This window comes from Dermacentor silvarum, chromosome 5 (assembly GCF_013339745.2).
Source record: "Dermacentor silvarum isolate Dsil-2018 chromosome 5, BIME_Dsil_1.4, whole genome shotgun sequence".
In the NCBI taxonomy this organism is placed as follows: Eukaryota; Metazoa; Arthropoda; class Arachnida; order Ixodida; family Ixodidae; genus Dermacentor; species Dermacentor silvarum.
The window spans coordinates 187,181,412-187,196,655 of NC_051158.1; the positions used below are offsets into that span (position 1 = coordinate 187,181,412).

The 15,244-nt window shown below is 45.0% G+C and overlaps 1 protein-coding gene across 5 annotated transcripts in view; it reads left to right on the forward strand.

Annotated features, from left to right (window-relative positions):
* The first annotated feature begins 42 nt into the window (after positions 1 to 42).
* LOC125945256 (zinc finger protein 239-like) overlaps positions 43 to 15,244 on the forward strand; it is a 57,569-nt gene continuing 42,367 nt past the window's right edge. For 2 of the 5 annotated variants that reach the window (XM_049666941.1, XM_049666945.1), the window contains exons 1-3: positions 43 to 265; positions 632 to 759; positions 6,093 to 6,302. In XM_049666941.1, the coding sequence (XP_049522898.1) occupies positions 6,107 to 6,302 (196 nt within the window). In that variant the 5' untranslated portion in view covers positions 43 to 265; positions 632 to 759; positions 6,093 to 6,106. Of the gene's footprint in view, positions 266 to 631; positions 764 to 6,067; positions 6,303 to 15,244 lie in introns of all 5 variants that reach the window. The other 3 variants (XM_049666942.1, XM_049666944.1, XM_049666943.1) reach the window with 3 other exon arrangements.

Genomic DNA, 15,244 nt, shown 5'->3' on the forward strand with positions numbered 1-15,244 from the left:
ATTGTTTTACTCACTACCTACTAGTTTCACTACCACGCGGACGACACGCTCCTGTACTGGTCACGCAAATGACTGCATTTCATTTCTTTCCTCACAGCAAGCTTGTTAGCACCTTCCATTTGTGACACTGAGATAGCGACAGCTTATTTCCTTTACTTAAAGCTGCTCTTATGTGTCAGCTGTGCGGTTGTGCACTGTGAGCGCGTCGGTCAACAACGCCGCTTGACCGCTTGACTGCCGCTTTCGCTTACGGGCATTTCCAAAGGTAAACATACATGAGCGCACGAATCATTCCATCGGTCTGTGCAATGCCTCCTTATATGTGCATGTCCGCTGCATTCGTGCATAAATCTTGCGCGTAAGTTTGCATCCGTAATCGACATTCTAAAAACAGCAGAAGGCAATTCGACAGAGGCACTGTGGGCTTTAATTCTTTGTCTGCGCCGTTTTTAGAATATACATTACGAACTACCTTGGTCTGTGTACAGCTAAGGGACGTTTTTACCTTGATGCATGGGAAGCGTGCTTCTACTTGTGGCAGTGACGTGGTGAAGGGCTCTAGGCCCATATCCCGGGCTGTGTGCGCAGCACTTGTCTAATTTGTTTCACTGTGTTGCTGCTGTCTTTACAGCTTCTGCTGATTTCTTCTGCCTGCACCTTGTATTTGTTGTGTTCATCAGGATCTAGCCTATCTCTGCCTTGTTGAGTACAAATAGCCCCAAGTACTGATTGCTGCTGGTTTGCTCAGTCCAGAATCTGGTATGTATGTCCATTTTCTGAGGGTGTGCTCTTGATTCAGTCGCTCAAACAATCGATCAATTCTTTATTCGGCACCGTTCCAGGGTGCTAGGAGCGTGGAAAAAAGCCAGCAGAAGTGCTGGCTTCTAATGCTTGTGCTGCTCCTGTAAAAGAATACTTCAGATTATAATGGGGGTTTGAGTGACGTATGACATTGTCATAATCGTGCCAGACAGGTGACAGGGCTTGCTCACATATTTAAATTTTGCAAGCTACCACAATGGTCATAAATTTCCATTTCAAATTGTGTAAATTCACTTGTAATATTGTATTGCACTTGATACATAGTGCTATCACAAAAACACACTAGAAGATGAAACCAAAAAAAAATTTGTTTCCAGCTGACCTGCGATAATTAATCATAGAAGAAGATTTGTGTTGCAAGCTACCAACAGCCATTCTCAGCTTTGGCCCATATTTCTATGGGGCTGCTGTTTTTCACCAGCATCTATTGCACGAAGGGCCCTATTTTCAATTGCATCCTTAGCATCTGACTCAGAAGACTATGTCAGTCTGTAGGATGTCTTGCAGGTGAATCAGAAATTGGAATCGGTACAATGCCATGGCAGTGCTATGAGTGTTGCATGTGAACGGATGAAGAATTGTGTTGGGAGCTACCAACAGCTTTTATCAGCGCTGGCCCATAAGTCTATGGGGCCGCTGTTTGTCACCAGTGTGTCTTGCATGAAGGCCCCTATTCATGCATTAGCATTCTACAAGTATTTAATTCTCGTCCATCATGCTTCCATGTGTAGGGTAGCAAACCGGTTATGCTAAACTGGTTAACTTCCCTGCCTTTCCTTCTCCACTCTTTCCTTCCTTCCTTGAAGTATTTCACGCACTTTTCAGGTGCTAGATATTTATGTATGCAACGGCGTACCAAAGGAGGGGTGGCGGTGTTTCGGGTGTTGTAACCCCCCCTCCGTCACGCGTCTAGCCCCAGTCCAACGTGTACCTTCAGTGCTCTGTTCACATTGTCATTTCAATTCAGGAGGTGGCTTGAGGTCGAATTTGCCTGATAGACAGAAACAGTCTATCACTGTTTTGTATTTATTCGTTCACTCTTAAATTACTTAGAGTAAAATGCTGAAGGAGTAAACGTCATCATCCTTGGTGTCATTTTATTATAAATATTAGGTATTGTATTTGCTGTTAGATTCCTCTGGCTTAAGCAAGGAAATTGCATATTATGCAAAGTGCTTGCTCCCCCCCCCCTGGCAGTGATCCTGGGTGCGCTACTGTATGTATGGATGTTTGTATCTAGCCGTTTTCGCGGCTACCTGGCTCACTGGGTAGTCCATGGTCAAATGAGTAGCGCAACGGACTGCTGTGCATAGGGAACAGTTCGAAACCAACTGTCGGACCAGATTGGGTCACTGAGTATGTGGCAGTGTTTACATATGTGCCATTCTTCAACGAACTTCTTTCACGCTGACATGGGTCACTGTAGATGTAAGACTGGGTGGTTACTGCTGTTCAATGAACCTCTTTGATGCTACCTTGGGTCACTATGCTACTGGGAATATGCCACTCTACAATTACAGGAAAGATTCCGTATATTTATTTGATATATTTGATATTTCTTGGAGGGAAATCACACCCGTCTCACGAGGGTTTGATTCCTCACAGCAACCCGATGCGTTGTAAGGCTGTGCCGCAAATGCACTGGTTATGTGCTGCTTTTCAGTGAATGGTCTTTCATGCCAACACTTTAGCAGGCAGTGCCATGATTGCAGTGGGTATGTGTCACTCTTCTCGCCAACTTGGGTCACTGAGTATGTCCCACTGGGTGTTTGGGAAGTGAGGGAACAATTCCGAATGTTTGCAGGCACCGGCGCGACACGCTTCTCGTCTTGGAGGCCATGCACGGAGTTCTCGGCAGCACCACTAGGTGGCACAGTGGGTCCAGAAAGAAGCGCTAAAGAGGAGCCCAGTTGCCGCATGACGCATTTCTCAGTGTTCGCTGGCATTTGTGAGCCATGCACTGCGGTAGCCATGCGCACGCGTTATGGCAGCAGCACTAGATGACGCCGAGTCTTCTTTGGGAAACTTAAGAGATTCTTAAGGTTCTCTTCGACTTACAAACACAGCAGGAAAGAAATCGGGAGATAAATTATGCATGATATTGCAAAAGGGATGGCCTTGCCGAAGCTGAGGACAAAAACATACCGGAGCAAAAATGCGCCACAGGATGAGGCATGTCTGTGTGCTGCAAAGAAAGCCCAGAGATGACTTAGGACATCCTAATGGAATGCCAAGATGTTCACCCAGCGAGATCTGTAAGGAGTGTCCACCTTCCAGAAGCATTGGGATTTCACTTCTTCACTTTATTACGTTGAAGGCCCCCAGGTTTGGGGGTATTAAATAAGAGGTGGGCAACAAGTATAAAGTAAATAATACACATGGAAAGGATGTTTAAGTACATGTTTGCTCGCGGTTACATATGGAAGTTATACAGTTCAAAAATGTGGATGGGCAGGTGATTGCGGCGATGTCGTGTGAAAGGCCGTTCCAGTCCGAGGCTGAGCGTGGGAAGAATGACGAGGCAAAAGTGGTAGTGTGCGCACTTGGCCGGGCGAATTGAAGGGGATGACCAATGCAAAGTGAAATGCGGGCCGGAGGACTGATGTAGGGTGGATGATTAAGTGAGCCGTAAAAAAAGTTATGGAATAAGTTTTTGGAACTTATGAAACATACTAGCGATACGACGCCGACAAGCCAGGGTTGATATGCCGGACTCTGCTTTTAACGATGATATACTGGTATTGTATGAATAGCATGAATGAATGAATCTTGTGGCACAATTTTGTACCGATTCTATGCACTTTATTAGATATTTTTGGTTAGGGCTCCAGATGGCAGATGCATATTCCAGCTTAGCGCGTACGAGTCACTCGTAGGCAAGCAGTTTTAGGTCTGGTGGCGCGGGACGTAGAGGATGTTTTAAGAACCCAAGGCTTTTGTTAGCAGATAATACAATTTTAGTGACATGCGTGTTCCAGGTTAGATCATTAGACAACGTTACGCCGAGGTACTTATAAGACTGTGTTTATTCTATGGTGACATGCGAGGTAGTATAAGGGAACAGGAGAGGATTACGTTTTCGGTTGAACGACACGAGTTTGGCACAATGCGTTGGCGGGCTAGTTGGTTAGAATCCATAATTACTGGTTTAGCGCAAAAGCAACGGACACGTGAAAGACGACAGGACAAGGCGCTACTCTCAACTGACATAATTTTATTGCATCACTCCTTTATATAGAGCAGAAACAAGAAGAACATGCGCAGTGAGCACCATGCGCGGCAACCACCACAACTTCTGATCGCCAGAGTGCACTCATGACACATAATCCAAAAAACCATATTCAGCGCTGTACAAGCTTAAGGAAGGCACACTAATGCACTGCGAACCCAGTGACTGCATGAAAAAATCTTCTGATAATTCTCGGGCGGTGGTATCACAGCTCTTTTTCAAAATCGTAGTGTCATGAAACATAGCCTTGCACTTGCATATTTTGCAATGTTGAGCTAAATGGGAACCTGTGCCTGTCGGTATAGATCGCTCGTGTTCTCTAAGGCGCTCGTTAACACAGTGGCCTGACTGCCCTACGTATACTTTCATACTAGCATACGGCTAGTATGTCCATCGTCGTATGTACAGATGACGACGACAATATGCCCAAAATGCGCCCACACTACAAAAATTGCTCCAAAATTACTTTGGGCAGTCCCACCCCTGTTGAGCATTACAAGGTGCTCATCAAGGCTGACCTGTCTCAGAAGACCATTGGTGACATTAAGTCTGTCCAAGTGTTTCTGACTCAGCCTTGCTGTAAACATGGCTAAGCTGGCAGCTGTCAATAAAAATTCACGTGATGTAAAAAGCAATGTCTGAGCAGCTTCACTTAACTTTAAATAAACTAGTTACAGTACATTGTGGGAACAGGTTTGTTGTCGTTGAAATTAAAGGGAGGCTCAAATTTACGTCTGCCTTAAACATTTATTTATAGGAAGAGCAGCGTTGCTTTACAGCAAGCAAATACTTTCAGGAGTTAGGCTTGTCAGTTTGAAGTATTCGAAATAACCTAGGGCGTGTCCAGCAGTTGGTATATATTGGCTCCAAAGTGCTCCAAAATCTGTATTTGAGTGCTCCAAAACTAACATTTTGCTGCTCCAAATATTGCTCCAAATCTCAGTTCATCAGTGACACCACTGGATGTAGTAAATCATGATTAAATCAAGCAGGCTAGGTGGCTATTTGTCCCTGCCCCATTTCAAAGGGAATGCCTATAAATATCATCATTATGTAACGCGAAAGAGAACTCCTGCCGCAGTAGACGCCGCATACATAACTCGTTTTGTGTTGATTGATTCAATGTTAAACGCATTAAGGCTTATTCACACTAGGCCGACACGACACCGGTTTTGGTCGGATTGTTGGCGACAGCAGTTTACAATATGGAAAACGCTGTGGCCGACGATTTAAAAGAAGGAAGATGCTGTCGCCAACAGTCGGCAGACCAAAATCAGTGTCGTTTCGGGGCCTAGTGTGAGTGAGCCTTTACCGTCATCATGACAATCATAGTGAGTTGGGTCTGCCAAATTTTTTGACCATGGACTGCCCAGTGACCTTAGTTGGCGGAAAAGAGGTTAGATGCAAACACACGCACGTGCGCACACACATACACACACACACAACAATTTGGATGAAGTTCCCAAAGAATGCTGTTGCTATAAAAATAAAATTTGGCAGGCTATGTAGTGTGTAGGGCAGGTGTATTGGGGCTACTCAATGGGTACCAATCGAAGGGACGATACTTGTGGTGTTTTATGTGACGAATATTTTGGAACATGCAGTTACCTGTTGTCAGCGAATAAGGTGGTGTGATGAAATAGGAAATTTGCAAGCGCTGGTTGGTATCAGCTGACACAAGACGGGGGCAATTGGAGATAAGCTGAGAGATGCCTTCGTCCTGTGATGGACATTAAATAGGCTGCTTATGATGAAAATGACCTTGGCATCTCGCATTAGTCGGACTACACTAATAGCTCTAAAATGCATGAGATGAACTTAAGCCTGAGAGATGTTCTCCTGTCGTACAGCTTGTGCTGACAAAGGTCGCCCTGCTTTCAAATATTCGGTGTGTATTGTCCCTTGTAGCTTTTTAGTGCTACTGAACTGACACGATTATAGTGAGTTCCGTGGCTACACTGTAATCTGCCCCTGCATCTTTTTTGTTGTTTTATTTTCCACTTGTTCTCAATGCAGCAATCGCTCCAGTTATTTTCTGCAGGCCTCACAAATGCAATGAGTCTTGGTGAATGCATCACTGTTGCCATAGTGGCATGCCAGGCCCCTTCCAAGGTCGTCGGTCAGGTCAAGGTTGGCACGCAGTGCTGCCTGCCTCTGGCTGACAAGTCTGTCGGGTGCTCCCTAAGAGCACAGAAGGTGTCGAGGAGCATGCAGACTGCAGAGGCTGTGGATCAGTCCAGCTCCACCTCAGGTAGGCAGTTACCAGCACTTCTCTTACTTCAGCTTGCTTGTGTGAACCTATGGTAAATGGCTGCCTGGTACGACCTGCTCAAGTGTATATGACCTTCTACTGCTGAGCACAAGTCGGCAGGTATGCAATTCTCGTCTGCATTCTGATTTAGGTCAAATGCAAAATCTGCGGATCCCACGTGCTGTGGGAATCGGTTTAAGTGAATCTTTCATTGTTGTTTGTGAGAATGGCTGTTCCTGCTTAGTTATCATTTGCGAGTAACCACATGAGGCAGTTGGGTAGATTTTCAATGGGAACCTCCTCACTCAACATAAACTTGTTGCTCTCGATCATACACGTGGCATGTATGATGGCAGAAGAACGACAACGATAAAAGCACCATGATGGCATAAAGATAAGAATGATGCTATGATCATAATGGATGAGGATGACTGTATGATGATGGAATGGCGACATTTGCATGGAGATAATGGCATGATGATACTGGAATCATGCAATTCCCATATAATCCAAATGCTTTCGAATGTACTCTGGTTCCCACTGCTGCTAAGGGTTCCGAGGAATGTCGGCATGCTCGCCCACTGACCAATCGTGCCAAAAGCTTCGACGTGATGATGACTGATCTGCTCCCACATTCCCACCTGAATCTCTTGTGTGGCCCTGGGTCCCACCTATCACCAAACTTCCAAAATTTGATTGTCCTTATCCCATCATTCGGATAAGTGGTGCCGTGGAGCAGAGGTAGAATACCCGGCTTCAAATCTGAAGGTCGTAGGTTCGAATCCTACTCCAGTCCACTACATTTTCAGGCATGGAGTGGTGCCTGACACCGGCAAGAAAAAAAAATATAGACATATATATTGCCGAGAGCTAGTGGGGCTATACTAGTTCAGGTGCAACCAAACTAGGAAGGCCCACTAAGCTTCATCAAAGTCACTCCCTCACCAGAACAGGAATTGGCCTCCCTGGTGCAGTATTCGGCCACTATCTTCCTCATGACTCCGACAATTAACCCATGGCCCTCAGTCCCCAATGGCTGCGGAGCACCTGACCAAGGCGGCGGTGAGACTTGCTACTCGGCAGAGGGTGCTAAGAATCTCTGGGTCCGGACAGGCCGCCAATGGAAACTGAACCTGCCAACGTTCCACACGCGCGTCTTATCGAGTGAGGCTAGCTTAGCAGGGCTACTTGAAGAATCATCAGGTATTGCCTGGGATATTATTGGCCTTAGTGAGGTTAGAAGAACGGGTGAGGCTTACACAGTGTTGACTAACGGCCACGTCCTCTGCTACAGAGGTCTTCCCGATAACAGAGAATCCGGGGTAGGATTTCTAGTCCATAACAACATAGCGGGCAACATTGATGAATTCTACAGCATCAATGAGAGGGTAGCAGTCGTCATAATAAAGCTGAATAGGAGGTACAAAATGAAGGTAGTACAAGCCTATGCCCCAACCTCTAGTCACGATGATGAAGAAATAGAACAGTTTTATGAAGATGTTGAATTAGCAATGAGCAAGGTGCAAACTCAGTATACTATAGTCATGGGCGACTTCAATGCAAAAGTGGGGAAAAAGCAGGTTGGTGAGCAAGCAATTGGAAACTACGGCATCGATTCTAGGAATGCAAGAGAGATGTTAGTAGGAATTCGCGGAAATGAATAGGCTCCGAATAATGAATACCTTCTTCAGGAAGCGCAGCAACAGGAAGTGAACCTGGAAAAGCCCTAATGGAGAAACAAGGAATGAAATCGATTTCATACTCTCTGCCGATCCCAGCATAGTGCAGGATGTAGAAGTGTTAGGTAAGGTAAAGTGCAGTGACCATAGGTTAGTGAGGTCTAGGATTTCTCTCAATTTGAAGAGAGAAAGAGTGAAATTAGTCAAGAGGAAACAGGCCAACCTAGAGGCAGTAAGAGTAAAAGCAGACCAATTCAGGCTGGTGCTCGCAAACAAATATGCAGCTTTAGAAAAGGAAGATAAAGACAACATAGAGGTAATGAATGAAACCGTAACTAGGTTGATCTCAGAAGCAGCAATTGAAGTGGGAGATAAGGCACCAAGGCAACCAGTAGGCAAGCTCTCCCAAGAAACAAAGGACCTAATAAAGAAACGACAAAACATGAAAATGTCCACCTCAAGAGATTAGATAGAATTCGCTGAACTGTCAAAACTGATCAACAAGAAGAAAGTAAGGGATATTCGAAATTATAACGTGGGAAAGATTGAGGAAGCTGTAAAATATGGTTGCAGCATTAAATCAGCAAGAAGAAAGCTTGGCATAGGACAAGGCAAGATGTATGCACTGAAAGATAAGCATGGTAATATCATCAGCAATTTCGATGACATAGTAAAAGCAGCGGAAGAATTCTATACTAACCTGTACAGTGCCTAAAACAGCCAAGATACTTTCGTTTGAAATAGTGATGTACCGGATACAGAGGCTCCTCCTATAACTAGTGATGAAGTTAGAAGCGCCTTGAAAGACATGACCAGGGCAAAAGCTGCTGGAGAAGATGGAATAACAGTAGATTTAATCAAAGATGGAGGAGATATCATGCTTGAAAAGCTTGCAACCCTTTATAGGCAATGCCTCACAACTTCAAGTGTTCCAAAAGCGCTAGAATAACGCCAACATTATACTAATTCATAAGAAGGGAGACGTTAAAGAATTGAAGAATTATAGACCCACTAGCTTGCTTTCAGTATTGTATAAAATATTCACCAAGATAATTTCCAATATAATCAGGGCAACACTTGACTTCAGCCAACCAAGAGAACAAGCTGGCTTCAGGAGGGATATTCTACGATGGATCATATCCATGTCACCAATCAGGTAATCGAGAAATCTGCGGACTTCAATCAAGCTCTCTGTATGGCTTTCATAGGTTATGAAAAGGCATTTGATTCAGTAGAGATACCAGCAGTCATAGAGGCATTGCGTAATCAAGGAGTACAGGAGGCATACATGAATATCTTAGCAAACATCTACAAGGATTCCACAGCTACCTTGGTTCTCCACAAGAAAAGTAGAAAGTTACCTATCAAGAAAGGGGTCAGGCAAGGAGACACAATCTCTCCAATGCTATTCACTGCATGCTTAGAAGAAGTATTCAAGCTCTTAGACTGGGAAGGCATAGGAGTGAGGATAAACGGCGAATATCTCAGCAACCTTCGGTTTGCAGATGACATTGTCCTATTAAGTAACAATGGAGACGAATTACAGCAAATTATTGAGGACCTTAATCGAGAAAGTGTAAGAATTGGGTTGAAGATGAATATGCAGAAGACAAGGATAATGTTCAATAGCCTGGCAAGGGAACAAGAATTCAGGATCGCCAGTCAGCCTCTAGAGTCTGTGAAGGAGTATGTTTATCTAGGTCAGGGGTTCTCAACTACGTTCATCCCAGGGAACCCTGCTAAGCTCCATAAAGTGCCAAGAACGCTGGCCTGCTTTCAACTGTCGTGCACGTCGCCATGGAGCTAGTGGAGTCTGAAAGTGACGACGAATTTGACGACCTAGTCGCGATAATGGCAGTGAAGCTAGCAAGAGTGGACAGAAATCGCATTCCAAGATACTGTGAGGACGTCGTAGGCCGGTACTTCGGGTTCGAATTTAAACGGATGTTCCGACTCTCACGCGAGACGTTCAGCGATCTTGTCGCCCGCTACGAATCGTCTCCGTTCTTCCCCGATTCTCCAGGAGGGCGCACACGGATCACTGCCGACAAGACGTGCTTGGTGGTACTGAGCTATATTGGAAGCCAATCGAGTATGTACTGCCTTGCTGACAGATTTGATTTATCCGAATCTTCAGTGCACGTGTGCATTGAGCGACTGTTGAACTTTTTAAACAGCATAAGTGGAGAAGTCATCGCATGGCCTAGCGGGCATGATCAAGAAAGGACCAAGGCGGGCTTCTTGGTAAAGAGCTCCGGCAAAGGGCTGCGTAACACCATAGGCTGTATTGACGGGTGCCACATAGAGATCAACAAGCCGACTGAATCCTCCCAGTCCTACTTCAACCGCAAGAAGTTCCCGTCTGTACTGATCCAGGGAATATGTGATAGTAGGAACAAGTTCATCGACGTTTTTATCGGTTTTCCTGGATCGGCACACGATGCCAGGGTGCTTCGTGAAGGCCCCTTCTTTGAGATGGCAGCGATGAGATGTGATGGTGGCTACCTGCTCGGAGACTCTGCATACCCCCTGCTTCCATGGTTGTTGACGCCGTACCGCGATAATGAGCACAGTTTTCCGGCATGGAAGAAGCGCTATAACAAGTGCCACTCTCAGCAAAGGTGTTCTATTGAGAACACCTTTGGTCTTCTAAAGCAAAGGTTCCGTAGGCTTTACTTTGTTGACGCTGCTACAATCAAGCAGTGCTGCCTCATAGTAATGGGTGCTTGTGTGTTACACAACATGTGCAATGAAAATTTCAGAGCTTGAAGATGTTGGAAATGGTGACGAAAGTGACATTACTGACCAAAGTTTGGCTGCCTATAGTGAAAATTTGAGAAATGCAATTGCACAAAAGCAGTGTTAGTGTTCCATTTGTTTAATAGAGCACTTTCTTAATGCGAGAGGTGCTGATGTGAAGCATTCTTGTGGAGTTTTATAAAAAATAAACATTCCTTCATGCTCAGTGAAGTGTTCTTGCAGAGTCTTATAAAAAAAAATCATTCCTTCATGTTCAAAACTTATTTATTAGCAGCACATGCCTCAACGGCACCAACAAGGCGCTCCAAAAGTGCCATTTTTTTCTCAAATCGCAATTCCCGCTCCTGCTTTGCCGCCTTATATTCCTCGACAAGAGCCTCCACAGAGGTAGCAGATTTTCTTTTTCTTGCTGGGGCATCTTGGCTGGGGTGGTTCGATGGCCCTGCCTCCTGGCAAGGCTCTGTCTCCGCAACAGTGCCCTCTCTGAAGCATAAAAAAATTAGGCTTAGAAACAACTACATATCAAGTAGGGCCATTGTACCTGTTGTTTTCAATCACCTCCCCGGGCACTAGGAGGACTGTTGGAGTGATATGGTGTTCCTTTTCAAGTACTTCAGCCAGTTCCCTAGAAATAATAAAATATCAGATACATAGTAGCTTTACGAATTTACGGCAACAATGGCCTGTACTCACTCCTCGTAATCGCAGGTGATCAGGGAGTGGCCAGATGAAGAATTATTCGTCTTGCTACGCTTATATGCCCTCTCCAAGCTTTTCCACTTATTTTGAGTCTGCATGGGCGTCACTGTGCAGTTGAACTCCGTTGAAATAAGGGAGGCAAGGCGAATCCATAAAACTTTCTTTGTACTGAAATAAATGCAACGAGAACCATAAACAGTGTGTGGAAGCCGAACACATACGAAGTAGTCTATAAACTCGCTGTATGAGTAAAGACACTTTGATAGAATTATTGAAAAAAAAAACTGCCTCATAGAAGCACAAACCTGTGCTGCTATTGCCCAAGGCGTATGTTTCCGTGCATTTTGCCACAATGTCATTTGTATGCTACACATACATTATCCTTCACAGGTTGACCAGATGAAACAGGCAAAAAGAGGTACCCCTCTCTAAACAAGACCAATTAAGTAGCACAGTTGGTCTAAAATAGTTAAGTAATAATTGATTAAATTTAGATTGTAGGACATACATCATTAAAGTTAAACGAACATGCTTGTGCATTGTTTTCGTACTTGTTTTAAACAGTAAGGTGAAACTGCCATAGATTAGTTTCATTAATCACAATACTAACTTGTCTTAGCAATGTATGCCAACAGGCTTTAGATTGCTATTTCATGTTTCTGAGCGTTACTAATAACTGGGCTTACTGCAATTTTAACCCTGCAAGATATCCAGAAAGGAGAGAATAACCAATGAATTACCATTTGTGGATATCAATGTCAACCACAAAAACAAGCCGAAATCCAATTATGATAAAAAGAAGTTACTCTGATGCATAAAATAAATGAGCATACTTATGCCCCAGCAAATACATTTTACTCTTAAGTCAACTGCTTACTTAAAAAATAAAGGATACTTGCCGAAAGCCACCCTTCTTACGAAGTAGCTCTTTCAGTTCCATATATTTTTTAATAAAAAACCTAGTTTTCGCCCCGCTCCAAAGGTCGTTCTCACGGCTTTCTTCCTCCTCGGGGCTCTGTGCCAAGGGCTGTGCAGCAGTGCCCACAGCCTGTGTTTCGTCCAAAGCAAAACAGCCCGGACTCTGAGAAAGAATTGGCTCCACAGTGTCCGCAGCCGGTGGGGTTGATGGCACTGGGACACTGGTGTCTGGTGTAGGATCTACAAATATGGTCAGCAGAGTACCATCTGTAGAAGGAATAAAAGGAAGGATAATTGTGGAAGTGCCTAGCTGTAAACAGCTTCATCATTTAATAAAAACACTGCAGCTCTTCTGTGCGAACTAATTTTATAGCTGGCCATCAACATATTACTAATAACAAGTCACGTAAACCGAACGACTGCATACCTATATTTTGATCCGTGCATCCAGCACGTGACACCCCTATTTTTTGTCTTGCCTTAAGGTGGCTGCAAAGTAAATCTGTAGATTGCTCGCAGTGTCACCCAATATTACCGTCACACAGACGCTTGCGAGTGTGCGTGAATCAACGCAAATATGACATCATACAGGTCGACGGCTATTGTAATCTCAAGTTCGATTCCGCCCGGTCCAATCCAAACCCACGGCCTCTGGGTAAGAACGCACGCGTTGCAGCCTGCCTCGCTCCCATTACAGCCTGCACAATATTTAATTCAGCGGCTGTGCCAAACTAATCACGCTTACTTTACGGCCACCGAGATTTTCGAGCACGAACGAAACGACATTCGTAAGCTCACAGCACACGACGGACACACATTGTTATTGTGTGTCCGTCGAGTGCGCGGATTGTTGTTAGGCATAAAGTTATTGCAGTCACCAGTACATTTCGCACTTATTAGGTCTAATCTCGCCACCCTCGAAGCTAAAACAAGCATAACACGTTTTTATTTACAGAAAACGATTTCTTATGTGCCGCACACGCTTTGTGCATGTAGTACTGCGGCAACGTACCGACTAAAATGTTCTCAAATAACATCTAAAGGGCTCGTGTGACACATGCATACCACGATCGTATACATACCTTGTGCTCTGTAGGCAAAGCCGTTGCCATTCCTCACTCGACAACCGTCTTCGGCAATTAGTGGCGTTATCGTCTGCTCCACGCCGTCAATGCAGACGACCATGCCGTCTGCTGCCATTTCGAACGCGCGCGAAACAAACAATGCTGCACCAACGTGGAACCACCAACTCCGGCGGTGCCGAAATTTCAGGAACCAGCCCTGCACCTTTCCGGCACTTTTTGAAATGAATACCGGAGTGCAGAGGGCGCTAGGCTGCACCAGTGAAACGAACGGCAGGGTGCAGCACCTCGTGAACTGGTTCCGATGGTGCAGGCGAATCGAACGTACCTATTATTGATGACAACGGTCCGAGCAACAAATCTCAAACGCTATGGTTTTAAGAATCGTCTATTTTACCCATCATTTTCACCATTTATACATGCCTGTATATTTTTTATTTATGTAGTTTGGTTAGAATTTCTTAGTTTTGCTTCACCCGGCAAGCCCGCAGGTAACCCGATCAACCCTGTCCACAGTGTATAGCCAAATCACCATCGCCCTATTGTTCCAATTTTCTTTCTCCGTGTACTATTGTGCTGTTGCCTGACTGATCCATGTGCAACTGATCTTCACATGCTTCATCGATGTGGACAGCCGTTGCCTGGCTGTCACCACATGGGTATGGAAAACAGCTCCATCAAGCGCCGTACTTTCCTGACTGTCGCAAAAAAGTTGGACATCATTGCGAATATAAAGTGTGCAATGAAGCAAGCTGACGCCGCCAGGAAATTTGGGTTGTCCAGAAAGGTGGTCGGCAGGATTTGGACCCAACGAGAGAAGCTGTTAAAGGAAGCGCCAACCGGAGCAAGCAGATCGAAACTACATAAGTCATCTCATCATGCTTTAGAAAAAGTGCTTCTTCTGTGAATACAGGATGCGCGGAGCAAGAACATACCGCTCAGTGGACCCTTGGTTCTAGCCAGAGCCAGGCAGCTTTCGTTTGGCCTTGGCATTGAGTTTGAGGCCAGTCAAGGATGGTTCAACCACTTCAAGCGTAGGCATGGAATCAGCTACAAAGCTGTTTGTGGCGAAAGCAGAGCTGCTGACAAAAATGCCGTAAGGCAGTGGAAAGACGGGACATTGCAAACATTGCTGAGAGGAAGGAAGGCTTGCGATGTCTTCAACCTCGATGAGTCGGGAATATTTTTCAAAATGCTCCGTGGAAAAACGTTTTGCCTTGCTGGTCAAGATTTCAGTGGAGGCACAAAGTCAGAAGATCGTATTACAGCTATGTTCTGTACTAATATGGACGGAACTGCAAAAGAAAATGTTTTGGCTATTGGCAAGTCCAAAAAACCATGCTGCCTAAAGTACTACTCTATGAATGTAAAGTACACTGCAAATAAGGCCACATGGATGACAGCTGAGATTTTTAACAAATGGCTGACTAGTTTTGATGAGAAGATGGCAATGAAAAACAGAAAAATTCTCATGTATCTAGACACCTGTTCGGCACACATGGAAGCCCCGCCATTGAAAGCTGTTGCGCTGAGCTATTTCCCACCCGGCTGCACGTCTTTGCTACAACCTCTAGATCAAGGGGTCATAAGAGCTGTTAAAGCAAAGTACAGAGAACGGCTTGTTCAGCAGCTGCTGTTTGATATGCTGCAGATGCGGGAAACAGCAATAAACTTAGGACAGCAGTTGCAATGCTCTATGGCTACTGGAACGACGAACGACGTTACGAGCAGCACTGTGAGAGGGTGCTTCCGTAAAGCAGGTTTTAATCTGCAGCAGGAAGACACAGACGAGGACACTGCAGAT